We start from the raw sequence: 21,963 nt of genomic DNA, 5'->3' as shown, positions 1-21,963 counted from the left end.
TAAACACAGGTGATTCCAGCCTGGTGTCTGTTTCCTGAACATTATGGATCTTATCAAACTGAACATTTCAACAGTTCTGTGTGAACTTCAATACAATTTAATATTCACAGTGTGTTTTTGAATCATTTGAATGTGAGGCTGTAACTTGAGAGTGAAGGCGAAACAGAATAAACAACACAAAGGTTACGTCGTAATGTAAAATGTATAGATTATATGAATGAATATGTGCAGTAATGTTCACAGTGCACAATGACAAATAAAATTTATTATAAAAATTTGATTGTGTATCATTTTTGTGACAGTGGAGATGTTGTAATCAGACGGATGATCTCTCTATCACTGGTTGAGCGAATGTGCCTCATACCGGCTGAATTTGATCTTTTTTTGATTTGAACATTTAATTGTGATGACAGACAGTTGTTATTGGGTGAATTATCACAGAGGTTTTTTGATTTGTGGTGTGATTTCTGCAGCTCCGCCCTCCTTCTGTCCAGTTCATGTACACAGCAGTGAGAGTGCGCGGCCACGCTCGGGCCTGGGGGCACGTCACCCCCACACTTCAGGGATTACACTGGCTCCCAGTCAAATATCACATTCATGTTTGTCTATGAATCCCTCCATGGCTCGGCCCCAGTCTTCTCCCTGTAAACCCTCTGGATCATTGTGCTCCTCTGATGCCCAACTGCTGCTGTTCATATATTGTTTTATCTTGTTTATGTCTCTGAATGTTTTATTTCACTGTGAAAAGTGTCTTGAAAGGCACTTACAAATATAAATGTATTATTATTATTATTATTATTATTATTATCTTTGCAGGCAAACCTGGATGTTGGTGTCAACCTGGTTCCCTCCACAAAAGGCCACTGGGATTTTTACATTGTTGTTTGGATTATTACAGAAAATAAACTGTGACAAGCAACAGTTTGATCCTGACAGGTTTAGTGTCTTCAGAAATAAATATTGATATTCATGAGGAACCGTCTGTGATCTAATAATGATCATTTTAAGAATCATATTAGCAAAAGCAATAAAGCAAAAATCTATATATCAACATTTATTTAAAAAATCTATAGATCCATAGACTCACTGCGACTCTGAATTATACCGACACACGGTGCATTGAACCCACACTAACACTGTTGAGAGCTGCGTGTCCAGCTGGTGTAAATCCTCACTACACTGAAAACAGACAGGAAGAAGCTGAAGTTAGATTCAGTTTGACGACATCTTGTCCACACAGATGGTTTTTTATTTTATGATCTTTTGTTCTTCTGTCAGGGAAATCTTTCACATGTGATCACAAGTACTGAACTTGGAACAAATCCTCCGTGGGTTGTGCTCTTTTGATAAAACACTCAAATATTCCAGATAGCTGCCACTTCTGGCAGGAACATGTCGTTTCTCTGGCAGACGGGGGCCAGTCTCATATCTCGCCTGGTTTTTATTTGGTGTGACTTGTCTCTGGGAGTTTTGCATATATTATATCATCTTACTGTCAGTTTGTGTAATTGTACTGCGAATTCTGTCTACTGTGTTTTCTGTGTGTGTGTATTTGTTGTAATGTAAGAAAATCATAAATAATCAAAAAAATACAACCCCCGCTGCACCAGATAATATTATTTTACAGTGTGTGTGTGTGTGTGTGTGTGTGTGTGTGTGTGTGTGTGTGTGTGTTGGTTACAGAAGGGGGCACTATTCTCTCACACACTGGGGAAGTGTTTTGTGTTACTGGTTATCTCAGCTGCTTGGAGATCAGTTTTCTGACAGAAAATCGAGGTGTTGAAGTTTAAAAGACTGAGAGCATCTAATGAAAAAACCCCAGTCACTTGCATCATGGGAAATGTAGGATCCACGGTTTTTGGAGACTGACCCAAACTAAAAGACTGAGGATTGTGAGTCTTCATGGTTCATTCTTGGATTACTCCTTTAATCCACTCCCCTACCTTAGGTTTGTAATGGACTTTTGACTCCAACTGCTCAACATTAAGGTGGAATAATTCTCCATTAATGTCCTGCACTGAAAAACTATAGAAGAACCTCTGAATTTCTGCACCTGTAAACTTCCTATTTGAAATATGCTGTGACAAATCGTACTCAGCTACGATACATCTGTACTGTTCACCAGCATCACTGCCTGTTTTTCACTGACCCTGATTTCTCCTGTTCAGACGCACGACATGAACTGAAGTCTGGATGATTTCACATGGAAAAATCATCCAAATGTTTTGTACACTATAAATCCCACAGCGATGGTCTTAATATGTTGAGGAACATTGTTAGAGCAGCCAAACCTCCACACACACACACACACACACACACACACACACACACACACACACACACAGCTGAAACTGTGTTCCTGTGTGGAAACGTGTGAGTCCTGGACCATCTGTTGGTTCAAAGCTGCAGGACTCCGGTCACCTCGGACCGTTTACGAGGGACGTTGGTTTATATATTTACCTTTCTGTGGAACATTTCCAGATTGATCGAACACAGCTGGATTTTTCCAGTTTGCTTCTGATATCAGAGCCGCCACCAGCAGCCAGGATCTTATGCAACCGTGCACTGATCACCTCACCATATTTCCACTGTTACCACGACTCAGAAGTAAAGAGTGGAAACAGTTCAAGAGGCCCAGTGAAGTCCCCACAGAGCGATCCATCAGCAGAGCCCTGAGAGAAAGTCACACTTAACCTGTTTTCTTTTTTTTCCTTTTTTTTTCTTTGGAAAGGAAGAGGAGTGCCTCCACATGTGACATCACAAGAAACATGAAACCGTCATTTTCAGCAGCCCTCCCTCCCTCTTCACTGCCCGCTGACACAGTTGCTCCCCTCTCCCCAACCTCTCCCTGAGACGCTCTGTGCTTCTCTGCTGGGCTCCAAAAACAGGACAGTGTTATCATCTCCCCAGCCCAAACTCCACACTCTGATCCCAGGACTTCACCTCGCAGGGCCTGCCTCTGCTCCACAGAGTCTGCTGGGCCTGTTTCTGGAGGTAAGTCCCTCCGTTCTTCTGGCTGAGCTGGAGCTGCAGTGCTGCCACGTGTTTTGACCACTTGAGAGGGTCTGCTCAGGAAGAGTGAAGGACCCTGGGAGAAGAGTGGAGCTTTGTTACAGACACCAACTGCTGCTGTGGTTTTCAAAGGTTTATCAGACTCATGAAAACTAAGTCTAGGACACAGGTTTTTGCAGATGTGCTCCAGATGTGATCAGATCATTCAATTATTTTATATTTTACTATAAATTTATTTAAACTAACTTAACTCACTATAAATGAGCTTGAGCATGATTTTCATCATCATTTCAATCTATTAACTTTCTAAGTTTGGTACCAACTATTTTCCAAATGAATTATTAGTTACATTAACTTTCCTAACAAAGGCAGGGGGCAGTATTCAGAGTGTTTGTGTGGCAGTGAGGTTTAAAGGTTCCTTCTGTCGACTATAAATATGTATTTTTCCTGTTATTTTGACTCTTTATTTTCCCATATTTTCATACATTTGAAATGATAAATGACAGGTCTTGATGCATTAATATTTTTCTGATATCTGTGGAGTAACACACTCATTTACTCTCACTGACAAACACTCATTACAGTGGCTAAAAAAGCACATGCTATAAAAACACCAAAATGACAGCAACAAAACAACCAGTGATTTTCTCGCTGGTGTTGAGGTAAACTTGAGCCTCAGCTGATGCTTTCATACTTTAGGTCTCAGATTGATTAATGTGCTGCTCATTTAAAAAAAAACACTAAAACACATAAAAACAATATTACATAAGATGTAAAACTACACATTCCTTGCAAGGAAAACAGGGCAGGGCCTCAATCAGGCACAGATTGTACACTACATGTCCCCTCTTACCTCAGTGTGGGGCAGATACTCTGTACGCTCCCTTTTCTGTGCAGGAAAATTAAGTTAAAGGGTCAAAGTTTCTTCTTTTCCGTTGGATAATTAAGATGTTTCAAAACGCTTCGGATAATGTGAAATAAGTATCGTTCTCCAAATGTGAGACTCAGAAATGTGGAGGAACACAGGGATCATAAAGTTTAAGGAATTTCCTTAAAGGAATAGTTCTGTGTTTAGGGAAATACTATTATTCACTACAAGCGTGAGAGGTTCAGATATAAATGTGAAGTCTGTGTGTCAACTGCAGAGTTAGCCTGGATGTGGTTAGCCTAGCTTAGCATGAAGACTGGAAGCAGGAGCAGACACAAACAGAAATGTTAATGGTGTTGGGAGGTGTGTTTTTGAACAGCGGACAGAGCCGGGCTAACTGTCTCCTCTGCTTCCAGTCTTTATGCTAAGCTAGGCTAACCATGTCCTGACTCCAGCTCTGTACTGCTGAACACCTGAACATTTCTCTGTCGGTTTACAAATAAATATTGAACCATTCCTCAAACTTAACATGTAACTAACCAGCGTCTGTTCAGTTCAGGTTGTATGTTTTTACACCAGCTGGTTTCCATGTCGACCAGATTGGGTTAAACTACGGTGGCCCTGAGAGCTCAGTGCGCTGAAACTTAGACAAATTCAGAAAACATTTATCAATTTGACAACAGATACTCACAACACAACCAAATACACAAACGTGCTGCAAGTAGCACAGACAACAGAAGTGTTTTCACAAGTGTTGGTCTGAAGTGTTGTTGTTTCTAAGGGACATAAAAAAGTGAGGAACCCAGTCGGGACACACGTGTTCAATGTTTTTAACCTCAAAAGTCACAAATCACTGAACAATAACTGTGTCCCAGTGGTGTTCCTCACTTTTTAGTGTCCCCTGGAAACACTTCCTGTATGTTGTCGTCTGTGCTACTTGCAGCATGTTTCTGTATTTGATCGTGTTTTCTGAATCTGCTGGAGCTGTGTCTATTTGCATGCACTTTTCCCTCAGGGCCACCGTGTTAAACCCTCGTATGGTCATTGAAGATGTACGTGCACTGTGGTCTGTAAATGGTGAAGTTAAAATAACTTGGTCTTTCTAGAATTAGCAAAGCTGGAGAATTAGATTTGTAGCAACTGGAAGCACATGCTGCAGCAGCACAGAGGCACTTTCTGTTTACAGCCGTGAACGTGACTTTGGCCAAAAAGATTTGGCAAGAAGCTCTTGAGCCTGATTGGTGCACAGGATGGGTGGGTGTCCACGCATCACATTAAGTCAAATAGTGTCAGGTGAGCGAACGGCCACATGAAACTGTTTGACTTTGACTTTTAGAGACTCTCCTGTCACAGATTGGCCACATGGTTTAATCAAATTTAAAAAGTTGACTCAAAACATATTCAGTTATGTGTAATAATCATATGTGATATTGCTAAACAACAAACACATTGTTCATCAAGTTCAACCAAATCAAAAATGGAATCACAGTAGGTTTCGCAGTTGGATCCTCAGTCACAGACAGAACCTGATCCTGACCTGAAACATCCAGATCCGCTAATCTAAAGTTAGATCTGTAACTTTTCCACATAAAAATGTCTAAAAACAACCAGACCTCTGTTCTATATGTTGTTGAGTTGTGTTCTTACATTTTCACAAATATTTCCATCAATTCAAACAGAGAAATCTTTGATTTTCATCATGGTAACGCTCCGTTTCATTGGTGGCCTGTCAATGACGTCATATCCTCTCTGCTCATGTGTAAGTGTTGTGTTTGTCTGACGGAAGCTCAAAATTGACTTTTGTCCAGTTTTAAGTCTCATTTTTAAGATTCAGTTTTTCCACCTTGGTGGTTTTCAGCTCTATGTTTGAACCTGGATCTGAAGTTATCAGAGAAACGAGCTGAGGAAATGTCAGACGTCTCCGCTCCCAGTCGCTCAGAGACGTCCTGTGTCTCTGAAGATCATCCTTGAATCAGTGAAACTGCTTTATTCAGTGTTTCTACCAATTTTAATGCCTTGGTCTGTTTGTTGTGGAGAGGAGGAGACCTCTGTGGAGGATTCAGCTCCAGGTAAAAACCTCCTGAACGTCTGGATCATAAATTATCAGAGAAACAATAGAAACAGAGGTTAGCAGCAGCCTCAGCCCTCAGTCCCTCCCTGGTGTCCTGTGTTCGCTGAGCAGTGTCAGAGAAACTGATTTTAAATGTGAGACTGTTTTCATTCAGTATTTAATCTGCAGAAGTTACATATTGTGCGTTTAAATGTCTCCAGTTTAGACGACTAAATTTTTTCAAGTGATGGTTTCAAGTACACAAACCTCAGTTAGCTTATGTCCAGCTCCAAAACTCATATGTATAAGTTTAACTTTACTGCAACAACATCATAAAAATAATACAATTATTCATTAATACTGATAAAATAATATTTGAGTTCTCTCTGGGAAACGTGAATATATTTAGTGACGCCAGTAAAGTGCAAAGAGCATGAAAATGTGAAAAGTGCCTCTGCACAGGGAGGGTATTTACAAATAGAGTCCATGTGACAACCACTGAACAAAATGTGAACATCTGAGGCTCAGTCATGTTTGAGCAGCGAGGTCACGCTCAGCTGTTATCACGCTGTCATTTCTGAGGCCTGCAGGGAAACATGTCCGCCACTGAGCCGCTCACTTATCGACACAGACACGTTGCTTTTCAGCGGGTTTGGGAAATGTTGTGTCCCATCAATACAAAGTTTACTTTTTGTACTTCTACTTTTGCGACTGTGTTACTGTTAATCAAACTAATCAGCTGGAAATATATCTATCTCATAAAGTTTTTAAATATCTATCATTTTATAACTTTAGTAAAATAGCTGACAGTTGTAGATAAATAGGCACCAACAGTACGTTAACTCAGCACAGAGTCGTTTTCCTCAAAAATGGTTCAAACTAATAATTGATCAAACATCAGCAGAATAATTTTCCATCAGTTCACTAATTGACTAATTGTCTCAGCTCTAATCACGTTTGCCTTGAAATGTTTGTGTCAGTTTTTAACAGTACAAACACCACGAGACGAAGACAATTCCAGCTGAAACATGATGTGAATGACATGTTATCGCAGTGTTTGACCTGAAGTGTGTGTGGAGGGGTTGTGCAGTGTTTGTTGTTTGGTACAAACCAAACACAGACACATGGTGAGGTGTGTGTGTCTCTGGCTCTGTGGGCTCAGACGTGCACTTTGATACTGATGACGGCTGCTCGACTGTTTGTGTGATTCGCTTTCTCCCTTTGCTGTCGCCTCCCTCTGAACGCTGGGATATGACACACAGCAGCTCGGACTTTTAATATGAACAACGAAGCTCCTCAAATGTGTTAGGAAGTAAATCACAGGCTTAGTTGTTTTATAATATTTGGCTTAGATTGACTTTTTCTGTTGCACCAATGTCAATACATTTACTATCAGACGTCATCAAGATCGACGAGGACGGAGAAAACTGTATTACTGTAAAATAACAGTTTTATGTTCTTCGTCAGTTCTTGAAATCCCTGCAGCGTGTGAAGGCAGCAGGACTGATGTGTTGTTACAGTTTTCACACTAAAAGCAACAAAAGGATAAAAAAAACCTTCAGTTTTGGAATCAGGCCTCAAACAGGAACAAACACATCCTCTGCTTTTCACTTTGTTTTCAGTTCTACAACACACACACACACACACACACACACACACACACACACACACACACACACACAAAAACACTGCACACTTTTTCTTACATTAGACATTTCAAACTGTAAAACACACCTGAATTTCACTCCACACACACACACACACACACACACACACCTGAAAACACTTACGCTGAAATTAAACACCAATCAGCCGGAGCCTTAGTGCCACACACTGACCTCAGGTGAGCTCCTGTGAGAAGGAGACAGAGAGGAGCTGGAGGACGAGGGCCAGAACAAAGACCTGGCAACACATGGACACATATTTCAGAGGACAATAGCAGCGGTTTGGTCATAAATCATGGCCTGACAGCGAGGGAGGCTGGGCAGAGAGTCCAGACCAACCTCAGTCACAACACCACAGCCAAACATCTAGACCGGAGAATCTGCCTATCTGACCCACCCCACCCCGGGCCCCAGCCTTGTGTGAAATGTAGACATTGTGGAATGTGTTTTTACACCATATTCACAGTCCAGTGTGAACATGTTGTGTTACAGACTCCTGGACTTTGTTGCAGCTGCAGCTTTAAATTCTGTAGAATCAGCTGTTTCCTGAATGTTTTATATTTTTCAACCCTGAGTGACAGATTGAAAAGCATCTGCAAAGTTGTAAAGACGGAAGTGTTCACATGGTGCACATGTGTAAGGTTTTGTTGAACAAGATTGTCAGGCTGTGGCAGTAGAGTTTGATTTTGACACAGATGTGAGACGTTCAGCTCCAAGTGTTTGGTCTCATTTGGCTTGTGTGTGGAGTTTAGACACAAACTGTAAATCCCTGCAGCATGTGAAGGCAGCAGGGCAGGTGTGTTGTTAAATCTGCAGTACCTGAGTCAGGCCGTTACTCACTGTTTTCTTTAAACCACCTGAAAACAACATCCGGCTGCAACAGCGGCGAGAAACAGGAAGTGAACCCTGGACTTTTCTGCATTTAAGTATAAATTAGTCCTAAAATATGATCAATAACGAACAAACACAATCTCTTTTACCTAAGAACACACTAATCATTGTGTTGTTCTTGTTCAAACACTCTCAGTGCAGGTTGGAAACAGCGAACTCTGTAATCTCTTCAGCTAATGACATGACCAGAAGCTAACAGGAGTCAGGAGTCATCAGACCAGATTAGAGACACTTTGATTTATAACAAACACTCAGACATTTGGAGACGCATCAGCTGATGTGAACCAGGACCTGTTCTCCGGTCTGGATCGCAGATGTTAATGACTCCGCCTCATTGTCAGGTCATGATTTATGACACGGTCCTCAGAGTGGTCCTAATGTCGTCTGAAATATGTGTCCATCTATTGTCGTCCTCCACCTCCTCTCTGACTTCCTCTTTCTCTTCCTCTCACTCTCACTTCTTCCATGTTTTTGTTTCAAGTGTCTTTTGCAGTTTTTAAAAAAAAGTGTTGTCACGATGATTTCAAGATTTACGTCTTAAAAGTGTCCAGTGTTTTTGTATGTGTGTGTTGAAGAATTGAAAACAAAGTGAAAAGTAGGAAACATGTTTGTTTTTTGGGGTTTTTTTTTGGTTCCTTTGTTTAAGGCTGGATTTCAAAATTAAAGGATTTGATGCTTTGGTCTAAGATTCATCAAAAACCTGTAAAAACAGCTGGTTCTTTGTGGTTAGAGAGTTTAGATGAAGCCTGAGAGTCACACACACATATGTACACACAGACATACACACACTCACACACATCCTTGTACACCTATCTTTGTGGGGACCCATCAGTGACATAATGCACTCCCTAACCCCTAACCCCTAACCCTAATCCTAAAACCAAGTCTTAACCCTCAAACAACCATTAAAACTTGTGGGGTCCAGCATTTTGGTCCCCACAAAGCTGTTGGACCCCACAAGTACTCCTGGGTTTTGGACCCCACAAATATATTAAAACAAGCGCACACACACACACACACACACACACACACACACACACACACACACACTGTTGTTACAGCTGATGCAGTTTTAACCAGTTTACACTGTGATGGTGTCAGTCTCCTACAATCAGAATGAAATGATTAAATACTCAAACTTTTTCCTTGAGGTGGTTTTAAGTCGTTTGGTTTTTTTCTTCTTCTTTCAGATTTCACATTTCCCTCCTTTTTCCATCTGTCTGACGAAGTAACTCATCCCACTGAACCTGTCACGAGTATGGAACTGCAGAAGCTGTCGAATGGTAATCACCACCATGACGCTGCTGTGGAAGGAGGGTATGTTCCCCGTGTGTGTCCCACTCCACCGACTCACCATGAATCCACAACATGTTCATTCATATTTTAAAGCTGAAGAAGTGTTTTCTCGTTTGTTTGTGACGGATGTTGCAGAGTCCCACCAGAGAAAGAAAAGTTCCTGCAGCACAGTGATGGATCAAAGAGGCCTCAGTTCACAGATGTGAGTATGAGAGCGAGGCAGAGGCCGCTCCGTAGGTCATGTGATTAAATCAGACTGACACGTTTGACCTGGACCGATCCACCTGAACCCACCTGGAGACCCCATCACACATACTTTACAAGAATCATGCAGGAAACAGAAGATAAATTAATTCTGATGATTTGTAGAAGAATACAGGAAACAGTAAATACAACATCAGACACATTTTAGATTTTATAGTTTTTCACTTACACATTTTTAAACCTGTTTTTTTTTCAGTTCATTTTTACATCAATGCTAAATCAAAATGGATGAAAGTGATTTTAACCAAAGACGGTGAACGTGTCCGGATGCTTGGTCCAAGCTTCACTGCACAGTGTTGGGATAAATACAAAAATGGATGGATTTGCACAAAATGAGGTTTCCTCAGCTTTCCTTTAGTCGATGCACGTACGTCTACCTCACTACACTCAACCTACAGTTCATTCAGAAGTCCGTCATTCTATAGTTTTCAAAATGTGCAAAATCAGTTAATATCAATATCTCTACGTTATCCATCTGTCATCTCCCATACAGATATGTAATATATGACATATATGTCCTGATATCTATAAGGGGATATATCATTATCACATATGTATATATATATATATATATATATATGTGTGTGTGTGTGTGTGTGTGTGTGTGTGTGTATACATATATATGTATGTATGTATATACATATATGAAGATATAAGTATACACATAAAACATATATGAAATATCCATAATAAAAGTTTTATGTGAGCATATATTTAAAATATCTATATGAGGCATTTTTATTTGCTAAGATGTTGTGACCATATATGTTCAAATATAAATTTAATTTATATGTTCAAGTTTATTAAAACATACATGTAAATACACATACATATAAAATGTCCATATGTTTCTATATGTTTTTCTTATTAATTTCTCATTAACTTTTAACTCAGGAAAGTGCTCGCAGACATTTTGACCCTAATATATATATTATAAACATATATCAACATTCTTTGGGATGGATATATATTTATGTAACATATGTCTACAATATAAGCATATATACATAAATATAGATATTATTATTATATGAAATTGTTCCAATTTCTAATAGGTTTCATATATAATTTTTTTTACATATGTTATATATACAGAATTTCATATATGGAGATTTAATATAGGAGCATATATTACAGGAGAATCATTTTCATCATCTGACTGTAGTTTGTACTATACATACAGCATTTTCAGTTTTACCAAGTGTTGGATTCAAAGTCACCTAAACATTCATCCTGAAACCAGTTTCCAGACCAAACAGACGTGTGATGTCACTGACTGAAGCTGTGATGAGGTGAAATTAAACGTCAGGCAGCCTGATGTGAAATAACTGTTGTTGTGTCTTTGATGATGTCTGATGTCTTTTTCAGTTTGAGGGTAAAACCTCCTTCGGGATGTCTGTCTTCAACCTGAGCAACGCCATCATGGGCAGCGGCATTCTGGGTCTGTCGTACGCCATGTCGAACACCGGCATCGTCCTCTTCCTGTGAGTACAGCAGACACACACACTTTGGTACAGAGAGTTCAACTGTACATGTCACACACACACACACACACATGTCCACATACACAATCTGTACCTCAGTGTTTCCATGAAAGAGACAGAGAGCAGGCAAACAGACACACGAGGAGGAGTCAGTGTAAATATTACACAACGTACAGCTTCTGCCACATGTGCTTATGTTATATAAAGTTACTTAGACTTAGACAGAATCAGTGAATTTTATTATTTTTAATGACGTTATTCAAACACAAACAGAAGATCAGTGTCCAGTTCGAACCGTGACACAGAGCTGTTTTAATTCTACGTCTGTGCACGTCAACATGTTTACACTGTGATTGTCACCACGTGGGTAAAAGAATTCAACATATATCTGAAACAAATCCTGAGAATTGCTAAATATTTAGTTTTACAGTTACATAGATAATGAGAATTGTTGTTGTTGTTGTTTGTTTGTTTTCATTGAATCATTAATATCTTGCAGTAAATGTAGAATATAAACAATGGAACAGTGTAGTACAACATTGTGCTTCATTTCACTCTCAAATTCAAATTCAAATTCAAGCTTTATTGACATGACATTTCAGAAACCTATGTTTCCAAAGCAGTTCAGAAATTAACATTGACAGATGAGGTGAGGTTGTTTTTATTCTTTTATTCTGTGCTATACAAAAAAAGTCTGATTTACACATTGTCCATATTTTCCTTAGTTTTCTAACCGTCATGGTGGTCAGGTGCTCCGCCTCCACATCCTCTCTGTTTAGGGACAAAGACAATTTTAATTTACTTTTTCATTTGAGGTTTTGTTCCAGTAGTTGATATAATTTCCTTTTGTTTTGAGATGATTTGTTTGGGCCAGATTGTTTGGTGTCCGAACCAAAATCAGAATGAATTTAAATTTACTCTTTAACGTCCACTGCATATGTTTCTTTACAAATCAGAATCTGTGCCCCTGACAGCTAAAGCTGGCCGGCAAAGACAAACAAGGTTTTGTAACATTTCGGGGCAGATCAGAGACTCGGACAGATACAAAGACTCAGGACACGAGGTAAAGTTCAAAAAGGCAAAGTCTTTTACTGGAAAGCCTGGCAATCGTACATAGGTAACACATCCAGGCAGGAAGTGGGCAAAACTCCAACAACCAGAGACCAAAGCTAAGTCAGAAATCATGGAGACTAACACGAGGAATCCTGGAAAGCAATGAACACATGAGGATGAACACAGACAATCAGGCAGGGGAACAGGGAACCCAGGGGAAGACTTCCACAGGGTAAAACCAGGGGCAGGTGAGTAATTGGAAGCAGGTGTGGATGATCAAGGGAGCAAGAGACACACAAAGACAGGAAGTGAAACAATGAGACTAGAGAGTAATTCAAAATAAAACAGGAAATACATCAGAAAATGATTAACCTCTATCTGTCCCACACTGGTTCAGTCTGCAGAACACCTTCCAAAAATGAGAAGCAAACTGGGGGCCCCAGTCACAAAGCGCAAACGACAAAAACGGGAATGCATGACCTCTGGTGTGTTTAGAGGGGAGTTTAGGGAAATAATGATGGTGAATAATGATGAAACAATGATGGTGAGAATCACTCTGTTACCTTCAGAACGGGGCGATGCAGTGAAAAAGTCCAAGGAAAGGCCGTATGCAGCCTCTGAGCTGGGAGTGCAGCATCTGTCTCATGTTGGACAAATGAAAAATTATTATTTAAGAATTCATTTAAGAGACATCAGAGCTGTGGTACAATACTGAACCTTCCCTTTTGTACGTGTTGTGTTTTCCAGGATCCTGTTGACGTGTATTGCTTGTTTGTCCTGTTATTCCGTCCATCTGCTGCTGCGCAGTGCTGGAGTCGTGGGTAAGGTTTAATTAGCCTAGAAAATATGGTCTGAAATCTGACTTTAGTCTCTTTACTTCCTCTGAATATGAGGCCAGTTCAGCTGGCTCTCATGTGTAAATGTCTGAATGTGCACGGTTTGTTTACCCGGTCCTTCGGCGCTGGTCTCTGCAGGTATTCGAGCCTATGAGCAGCTGGGCCTCAGAGCTTTTGGTCAAACAGGGAAGATCCTGGCAGCTGTCATCATCACGTTACATAACATTGGAGGTAAGACAGCGGAGCATAGGTGCGGCATTTGAAATGTTTATGTGATATGAGAAGGTGGAGTGGGTGGTGAACATCACTGTTTTGAGGGAACACGTACATACATGTGGCTGTGTGCACTAATAAACACTCTTTCTTCAGGCTGTCTATGTTTTCCTCTCCTGCAGCCATGTCCAGCTACCTGTTCATAGTGAAGTATGAGTTACCGCTGGTCATCCAAGCCTTTCTTGGCCAGACATCCACCACTGAGTGAGTACGGCTTACAATCAACAAAATGAATCAAAGTTATTATATTATACTATTATTACAAACCCAATGGTTCCTACTGAAGACAGAAACTTAAAAAACACCTAAAAAATAAAGGTTAATTGTTTCTTCCCTTCTTTTTATTTTTAAAAAAGCTTAGTAATTTCTTTAAGAGCTGATCACCACAGTTTGTCAGGCAGGTCACTGTGTGTGGTGCAGTCTGTCAATCACACAGTAGCCCCGCCCTAATGTATAACCAGCTTTATGGTCTATTTTCCTCTAAATGGACCATAATTTAAAAAAGAACATCATGTTGTATTGAAGAAGACTTGAAACTAGAGACTGAGACATAAACTCATCAGGAAAACGTTTACTGAGGGAATAAATCAGAGAGAAGTAGAAACATTTTCCCATAGACTTCAATACAATCAGATTTATTTTTGTAACCAGTGGAGTCACCCCCTGATGGTCATTAGATAGAATGAAGCTTTAAGGCTCTTCAGCATTAATTATTATTTATTAATCAAGTCTACGTCCAGGTTATCAACAGTCTATGGTCTGAGCCTACAGGTGGACGCAGGGTGGGGGCGTGGCTTATGTAATGCTATATGAACAGCAGCAGGTGACAGCGTAACTTTCAGCTGAGAGCTGTGGCACAGAGGAGAAACCAGAGCACTGACAGCTGGTGATTTAGTCCTCGCTCGATCTCTCACAGCAGGACGGTGTGTTTCAAATAAACGACGTGTGTGTGTTGACAACGGAGCTCTATGGCAACATCAACAATATAGCAACTTTCTTGTGTGTTGCCATGTTATGTTATTTTGTAGTTTTTCTCTAAGTAAACACAATTGACACAGACAAGTATGTGACCATTGACTCACACTGCAGCCACAATATATCACAAACATTCATTTGACTTCCTGTCCTTGGAGGAAATTAAAAAATCGTCGTTTTTGTTCTTTTGACCTTGTGTTTAAACTGTTTGTGTGCACGTTTCACTGTGTGTGTGTGTGTGTGTGTGTGTGTGTGTGTGTGTGTGATGTCTTGTGTTCTGCACAGCGACTGGTTCATGAATGGAAACTACCTCATTATCATCGTCACTGTCTGCATCATCCTCCCGCTGGCCCTGATGAAACACCTGGGTACGTCACGTCCGCTGTCGACAGTCTGTGTACGGCAAGGCCGTTAACTGTTTCAGCTCAGACCCTGTTTCCTCGTCGTAGGTGTAAACTGAATTTCATACAGACAGAGCTTCACAAACTATTGAATCCGCTCTCTGATATGATTTTTAAAAAAGGCCAAAGTGAATGTAAATAAAATCTGTTCTAACAGTAACACTCACAGTAGCACTGCCTGTATGTTGTGTTATGCTGACGTCTGCCTGAGGGATGTTTTCTTGCGCTCTGCAGGGTATCTCGGTTACACCAGTGGATTCTCTCTCTCGTGCATGGTCTTCTTCCTCTCTGTGGTGAGTCTGTGGGTCACAGCACAGAGAAATGATTTACTGTTACATCTAAGGAATCACAGCAGTTACTAACAGGCGACACAACGCCCTGCGTCCCTACAACACCATTCAACCCTGTCTCCTAGAAGTTACTAAGATTCCATTTTTCACGTGACCTGCACGTCTCCCTGTAAGATTAGACACAGGCAAGACCTGCTGATGTCATATTGACATCCTGGCAACGGCATTACACTGAACTGACACCTCCCACTGTGTCCAGGCTGAATCTGAATATGATACAGACATGAAAATATAGAAATATATTTTTAACCATTTATGCAGATTTTAGAGTCAGTGGCATTTTAGTGACAGCGCTGGAGTCGTCTGGAAACTCTGTGTGGAAGGATGCAGACATGCAGCCGTCACATGTAAGGCAGGCAGCGTGTTCCCAGTTTAACTCCCGGCTAATGTGTGGAACCGAGACTGTGGTGCACGCTGGTTTGTGGCAAGAATACACTCACCCACCTGTCACTCAAAGAGGCCACGCCCTCAATTCTCCATACCTTTACCGTACAGTCGTCATGAAGGAGGAAATGATCTCTAGAGACCAGAACAGTTTCTGTACCAGGCTGTAAACATGTTTCTTTCTGCTGTAAAGTTGGACATTTGAACATGGGAGTCTGTGGGGACTGACTCACTGCTGGAGCCAGACTCTAGTGGTCATTAGAGGAACTGCAGCTCTCAGCTCTTGATGCTTGAGTCTAAACAGAACCATAAAAAATGCTGTGGTCCCTACAGGTGGATGTTGGATTGTATTGTATGGTATTTTGGCAGAAAACTAAAATACTGCCAGTGAAGATTTTACTAGTATATTCAGCATTGACATATTTTCAACTTGCCATTTAGCAAATTGTTCAAAAAAAGCACATGTCCTGATTAGAGGAACTGCAAACTAGAAAATTAAATCCAGACACAATTACATTTCCTTCAAAACATATTTGCAAATTAGTTGTATATAAATATAATTTCTAGGGGACGAGGTTTCACTATTCATGAGGTTCCAAACAAAGAATAAAATCCTGATTTTAAACATGGTATCAAAAGAGCCTCAGGTGCGTCTCAAAGGCCCAGGTGAGCTGCCAGCCTCCCCCTTTAGACTGTCCCTTGTCTGGGCCCCAGTGATGGACAGTTTTTCTTATTTGTAAACTAAACATCTGTGTGAACCAAAAGATGGTGATGAAGAGTAAAAGGGAAGAAACAGCTCGTCTGCTCGTCATCACTGACCATGAGCTTTTTATGGCTCATCAGTATTAAATGTCCAGTTGTTATGAAACTTAAATCAGGTTGTAAAGTTTTAATTAAACTGTGTAAACTGTTGTATTATGGGAGAAAAAAACTGCACAGTCTCTGTGTCGCTTTCAGCTTATTCTCCTCAGTAGCTCTGGGTTTAATCCTTCAGGCTTTAGTCGGACTGACAGGGATGAGTTACCTTCACCAGCTGCTGGAGTGAACCGTTTGACCCCTCTGGGGACGGTATGCAGTCGCTACTGGGTGCAATATATCAATTACACAGATATAGAGACAAGAAGAGTTAAGATACCAACCAAACAATGTATGTTGTTTCCAAAAAAGACCAAAAGCTGTGTTGTTTTGTGACCAAAGGCAGCACATGTTGTCCCTCCTCAGACTCTTTTTCTGTCTCACATCAGGTCATCTACAAGAAATTCAACATTGCTTGCCCTCTGGAAGTGTTTGGCAACTACTCTGTGAACGCAGCCGCCCCAGAGGACACATGCACTGCCAAATTCTTCACCATCAACCAGGAGGTCAGACATGAACGCCATGAATTTCGAGTACAAACGCTTAAATTACCGTTTGAATTTGATCTGTTCATGTGCAGTGCGCTCTGATCACGTGTACGGTCAGAAACTATTTGTGGGTGCATCGTATTACACACGGCTGGATGTGTTTAGGGTTCATATACTTCCTGGAAAACAACCAAGTGAAGTTCCTCTGTGACTTGATTTGCAGACGGCGTATACCATCCCCATCCTGGCTTTTGCTTTTGTGTGTCACCCTGAAGTGCTCCCCATTTACACTGAACTGAGAAAGTAAGATGCACACATTCATGGATCCTTACACTCTACACATGCAGCACGAGTCATGCAGCCCCACAGCACATATGCAAGAGGTGAAAACACATTACTGACTGTGGTTTACACCTTTTCTTGCGTTTTAAAGTTGCCCCAAAATCTAAAAATGTTCTTCATTCATCTTCTTCATTCATAAGAAGAAGATTGTTTCAGAGTTGGAAACAAATCCAGATTTATCTAAACCACTTTATCATTTTCAACTAATGCACTTATGTAGTTTGACATTTTGGATGTACAGTAATTTAAGAGTGTGTATCTTTGAATATAACCTGTCTTGAAATGAAACTATATCCATAGCCACGCCTCTCTCTCTCTCTTAACGTCATGCATCATGTGTTGCTGAAACACCTGTCGTCTTGTTCCCCTAAAGCCCCACCAAGAGAAGAATGCAGAATATTGGCAACGTTTCCATCCTGGGCATGTTCATCATGTACTTCTTCACCGCCATATTTGGATATCTGACTTTCTACGGTGAGAGCAGCATCTCTTTAAATCAGCTGCAAAACATAACTCAGTGTAAAGACGCCGACAACTCACAGATTCTGTGTGTGTGTTTGTGTGTGTGTGTGTGTGTGTGTGTGTGTGTGTTTGTTTGTGTGTGTGTGTGTGTGTGTGTTTGTGCAGAGAACACTGAAGCAGAGCTGCTCCACACCTACAGTAAGGTGGATCTCCTGGACACTCTGATCCTGTGTGTTCGGCTGGCCGTCCTGGTGGCTGTCACTCTGACCGTACCTGTGGTCTTGTTCCCGGTGAGAACATGTGTGACCTTCACACACACACACACACACACACACACACACACACACACACACATACTTGTACTTCTATCTTTGTGAAGACACTCATTGACATAATGCATTCCCTAGCTCCTTACCCTAACCTTAACCATCACAACTGAGAGCCTAACCCTGACCCTGACCCTAACCTTAACCTAAACCTAATTCTAACCTTAACTCTAAAAACAAGTCTTAACCCTCAAAATGTGATTTGAAGGTGTCTCAAAAAGTGAGGACCGGCCAAAATGTCCTCACTTTCCCAAAATGTACTCACTCTGTTAGTAAAATACTTTTTTTGGTCCTTACTATGTAGCAAGTACAAGTACACACACACACACACACACACACACACACACACACACACACACACACACACACACACACACACACACACACATCCTTCTGACATCATCTGACGCCGACATGAAGTGAAACACAGACAGAAAGTCAGCAGGTTTTTATAAAGTCCAGCACATTTAGTGAAAACAGTGAAGAGGAGGTGGATTTACCTGTGGTACTCTACGTTTCCACAGCACTAACACCATCAGCACAACAACACAGATGTACCCACTTCCATCTACTTCCTGTAGATGTTTCACATTAAAAGCCTACCAGGAAAGGGAAGGAGGCTTTTAATATCAAACAGCTGTGCTGACAGGTTAAATAAATACTGCTCTCTTTGACTGATAACTTTCATGTACATTCGGTGAATTGTAACTGTATTCACGCCCCACCGGTGGAGGCAGGGGGCCACCCACCCTGAGTTCAGATCTGCTCGAGGTTTCTGCCTCTTAAAGGACGTTTTTCCTTGCAACTGTCACGAAGTGCTTGCTCTTGGTGGGAATTTGTTGCGTCTCTGTAAATAATACTATAAAGAGAAGGTCTAAACCTCCTAGATTTGGAAAGTGCCTTGAGATAACTTCTGTTGTGAATTGGTGCTATATAAATAAAATTGACTTGACTCAGGTAATCAGAACTTACTATCTCATAATTACAAGAAAAGATCTGTAGTACAAGATCTGGATCGTCTAATTACAAGAAAACATCTTGCAATTACAATCATGATCTTATCATTTCTATCAAAATAAAGCAGCAACAAAGTCGTTTAAAATGTTTGCAGCGTCAATATATCTGAGATTCTTCATCAGGTCATAGAATTGGATGGGTCATCATCCATTCAATTTCAAATTTGATTTAATAGAGTAGCAACAAGTTTTAATTCTGATACATGTTCATCATTATGAGAAAACTATGACTCCCAGGAGCCAGGAGACAAACATCCAATCAGAGATCTTCAGATTTTCATGTGACTGATAGTGGAGTAAAGTTAGAGGCGGAGCTCTGTACATCTCTTTGGATAAATTCAACAATTAAATTAAACAGTTTCTGACACAGTGTTTGATCCGTCGAGATGGTCTGATTTCCTCCGTCTGTGTTTCTGTCAGATCCGTCGCGCCCTCCTGCAGCTGCTGTTTCCAGGGAAACCCTTCCACTGGCTCCGTCACATCGCCATCGCCCTGTGTCTGCTGTTTGCAGTCAACCTGCTGGTCATCCTTGTTCCCAACATTCGAGACATCTTTGGCATCATAGGTGAGATATGTGCAAAGTCTGGCCCGAATGAAAAGGGTGTTTGTAAAAAAGAAGAGTCTCTGTTCGGATAAAAAGAACAATTACAAAAATAATGAGTAGGTTTTAAGTTATTGAAACTATTTGTTGGTTTATTTATATTTTTAATGTTTTTTCTCCTTAAATAAATAAGAACAATCGTACATGTAGCATAGAGCTTTGGAGCAGAGGTCAAGTTTTGTGGAAGGTTAAGTGATAAGAATTCAGCCTTTGTATCATGAGATCTCAGTGTAGCATTCAGCGTGGTTAACCTCCACATGTTGCTACAGACTGGAGAACCAGTTTTAAACTGAACTTGAATCAGCTTCTTTATGTTGATTGGAAATTACACGTCTGAGCGAGTTCCCCACATCACGTTCTGAAACTGTAATTTAAACCACAGTGAACTTATCTTGAGAAACAACTGGATTTCTTGCAAGAGAGAAAGCAGCTTCAGCAAAGAGCACGCGGTTCATTTTATTCTCTTACTCAGTGCAGCCAACAGCTTCCTCTGAGACTAACTGTGTGTGACAGTGCAGTGATTTGTTGCGCCTCCTCTGTGTGTTCAGGAGCCACCACTGCTCCCAGTCTGATCTTCATCCTGCCTGGACTGTTCTACATCCGCATCATCCCCACCGACGAGGAGCCCATGAACTCCAGACCAAAGATCCAGGTGGGTTCACGTCTTTCTGGGACTGAGGGAAATCTCAGCGCAGAGTTAGTGTTAGAGGCGCAGTGGAGCTGCTGACTCTGTGTTGACGAATCCTCTCTGTGTTTTCAGGCTGCGTGTTTCACAGCGCTGGGTTTCATATTCATGACCATGAGCCTGACATTCATCGGGCTTGACTGGATGAACGGAGACAGCCGAAGTCTTGGCGGCCATTAAAGTCCACCACCCCCCCCAAGCCCTACAGCAACAGCAGCCCACTGCTGCGCCCCCTCCCCCCTCCCCTCCAGTCCTCCAGATAGGAAGCACAATTCAACCTACTGCTGGAAGGCTCGGGGCTTTGGTGGGACTGTTTTCATTAATCATGCAGACAGTCCATCCTCCAGAGTGTGAAGAGGAGACCAGTTTTGTCCTGTCACCCCCCCAGGTTGATATGTACCACCATCATCCATCACAGGTGGTGTTCCTCCACTCTACACGAGGAGCTGATGAACACGTTGACCATGGAAGTCCCTCAACCACTAAAAGCTGTTTCCCTCAACAGGAGCTCAATGTGGTGAATAGTAAATTGGGCAAATGTCTAAATTGAAAAAAAAAACATCTGTTTAATTATCAACAAAGTTTGATGGAGAAAAATGAATTGGTGCTGCTGGTGCTGCTTGACAAAAATGCTGTTAAAACTAGATCCCATCACGGTGTTTAACATTGTAGTCCAATTATTTCTGCTCCTCAGAGAGACGAACAGGAGGAGGTCAGATAATTCACTTCAGTAGATGTGTTGTGTATTGTAATTCTGCAGAGCAGTGTTTGACGGAACTGGAAAAACATCTGGCTTCAATCAGTGAAAGTCGGACATTAAGTTTATACAACTGTGAAGTAATTTGGTTTAATTCATGTGTGAATTCATTTGGACAGCATATGTGGATATTGTTTAATAAAAATCACAAAAGATGAAACCTGTGTTTTGTTTTTGGGTGCAGTTTATGCCAGAAACCTTTAACATTTATTCAGTAAGGTGCGTGGTGGTAATCACAAATTAATATTGCGAGTACGGGACAGAATATATGCACTAAAACTACATTATGTTTCACCTGCATTAAAAAAATAGTTTTGAATTTCATTTTATCGAGTCACAAGAAGCTCGACTGTGTCTGGACTGTGGGATGTTCATGTGTCAGAGAGCAACTGTTCCATATTGTCAATCATCCTCCTGTGAAAAACGAGGTCATAGGTCGTCTGTCAGCAGGTTGTCATGACCCATAGTTTTGTTGCTAGGCGACATCTAGTGGTCGTAGTGATGATGACAGGAGCAAAGGGAAAAGTGCGGTGACGTAGTTTATAGAGCGACAAAGTCCATGTCAGGAGGAGGTTGGGGTGGATGGATGAATATGACCCAGGAGAGCGGTGTTCGATTCCCATGTGACAG

The 21,963-nt window shown here is 41.1% G+C and overlaps 1 protein-coding gene across 2 annotated transcripts; it reads left to right on the top strand.

The window, feature by feature from the left end:
- Positions 1 to 2,604: 2,604 nt before the first annotated feature.
- LOC139620020 (sodium-coupled neutral amino acid transporter 3-like) lies at positions 2,605 to 21,493 on the top strand. Of its 2 annotated transcripts, none has more exons than XM_071475147.1 (16): positions 2,605 to 2,994; positions 9,676 to 9,802; positions 9,917 to 9,983; positions 11,414 to 11,529; positions 13,330 to 13,403; positions 13,557 to 13,649; positions 13,814 to 13,895; positions 14,952 to 15,034; positions 15,302 to 15,360; positions 17,046 to 17,162; positions 17,368 to 17,447; positions 17,860 to 17,960; positions 18,114 to 18,238; positions 19,711 to 19,855; positions 20,440 to 20,543; positions 20,652 to 21,493. In XM_071475147.1, exons 2-16 carry the CDS (start codon positions 9,744 to 9,746, stop codon positions 20,754 to 20,756), a joined length of 1,410 nt encoding a protein of 469 aa, XP_071331248.1. In that variant the 5' UTR covers positions 2,605 to 2,994; positions 9,676 to 9,743; the 3' UTR covers positions 20,757 to 21,493. The 2 variants fall into 2 exon arrangements, with proteins under 2 accessions (XP_071331248.1, XP_071331247.1); XM_071475146.1 differs by having other exon boundaries at positions 2,829 to 2,994; positions 9,884 to 9,983.
- The last annotated feature ends 470 nt before the right edge of the window (positions 21,494 to 21,963 follow it).

The sequence above is a fragment of the Trachinotus anak genome, unplaced genomic scaffold (assembly GCF_046630095.1).
Source record: "Trachinotus anak isolate AG129_WGS33_773 ecotype Australia unplaced genomic scaffold, CSIRO_AGI_Tana_v1 ptg000004l, whole genome shotgun sequence".
Taxonomy (NCBI): Eukaryota; Metazoa; Chordata; class Actinopteri; order Carangiformes; family Carangidae; genus Trachinotus; species Trachinotus anak.
This window is presented reverse-complemented; position numbering and strand designations above follow the sequence as displayed.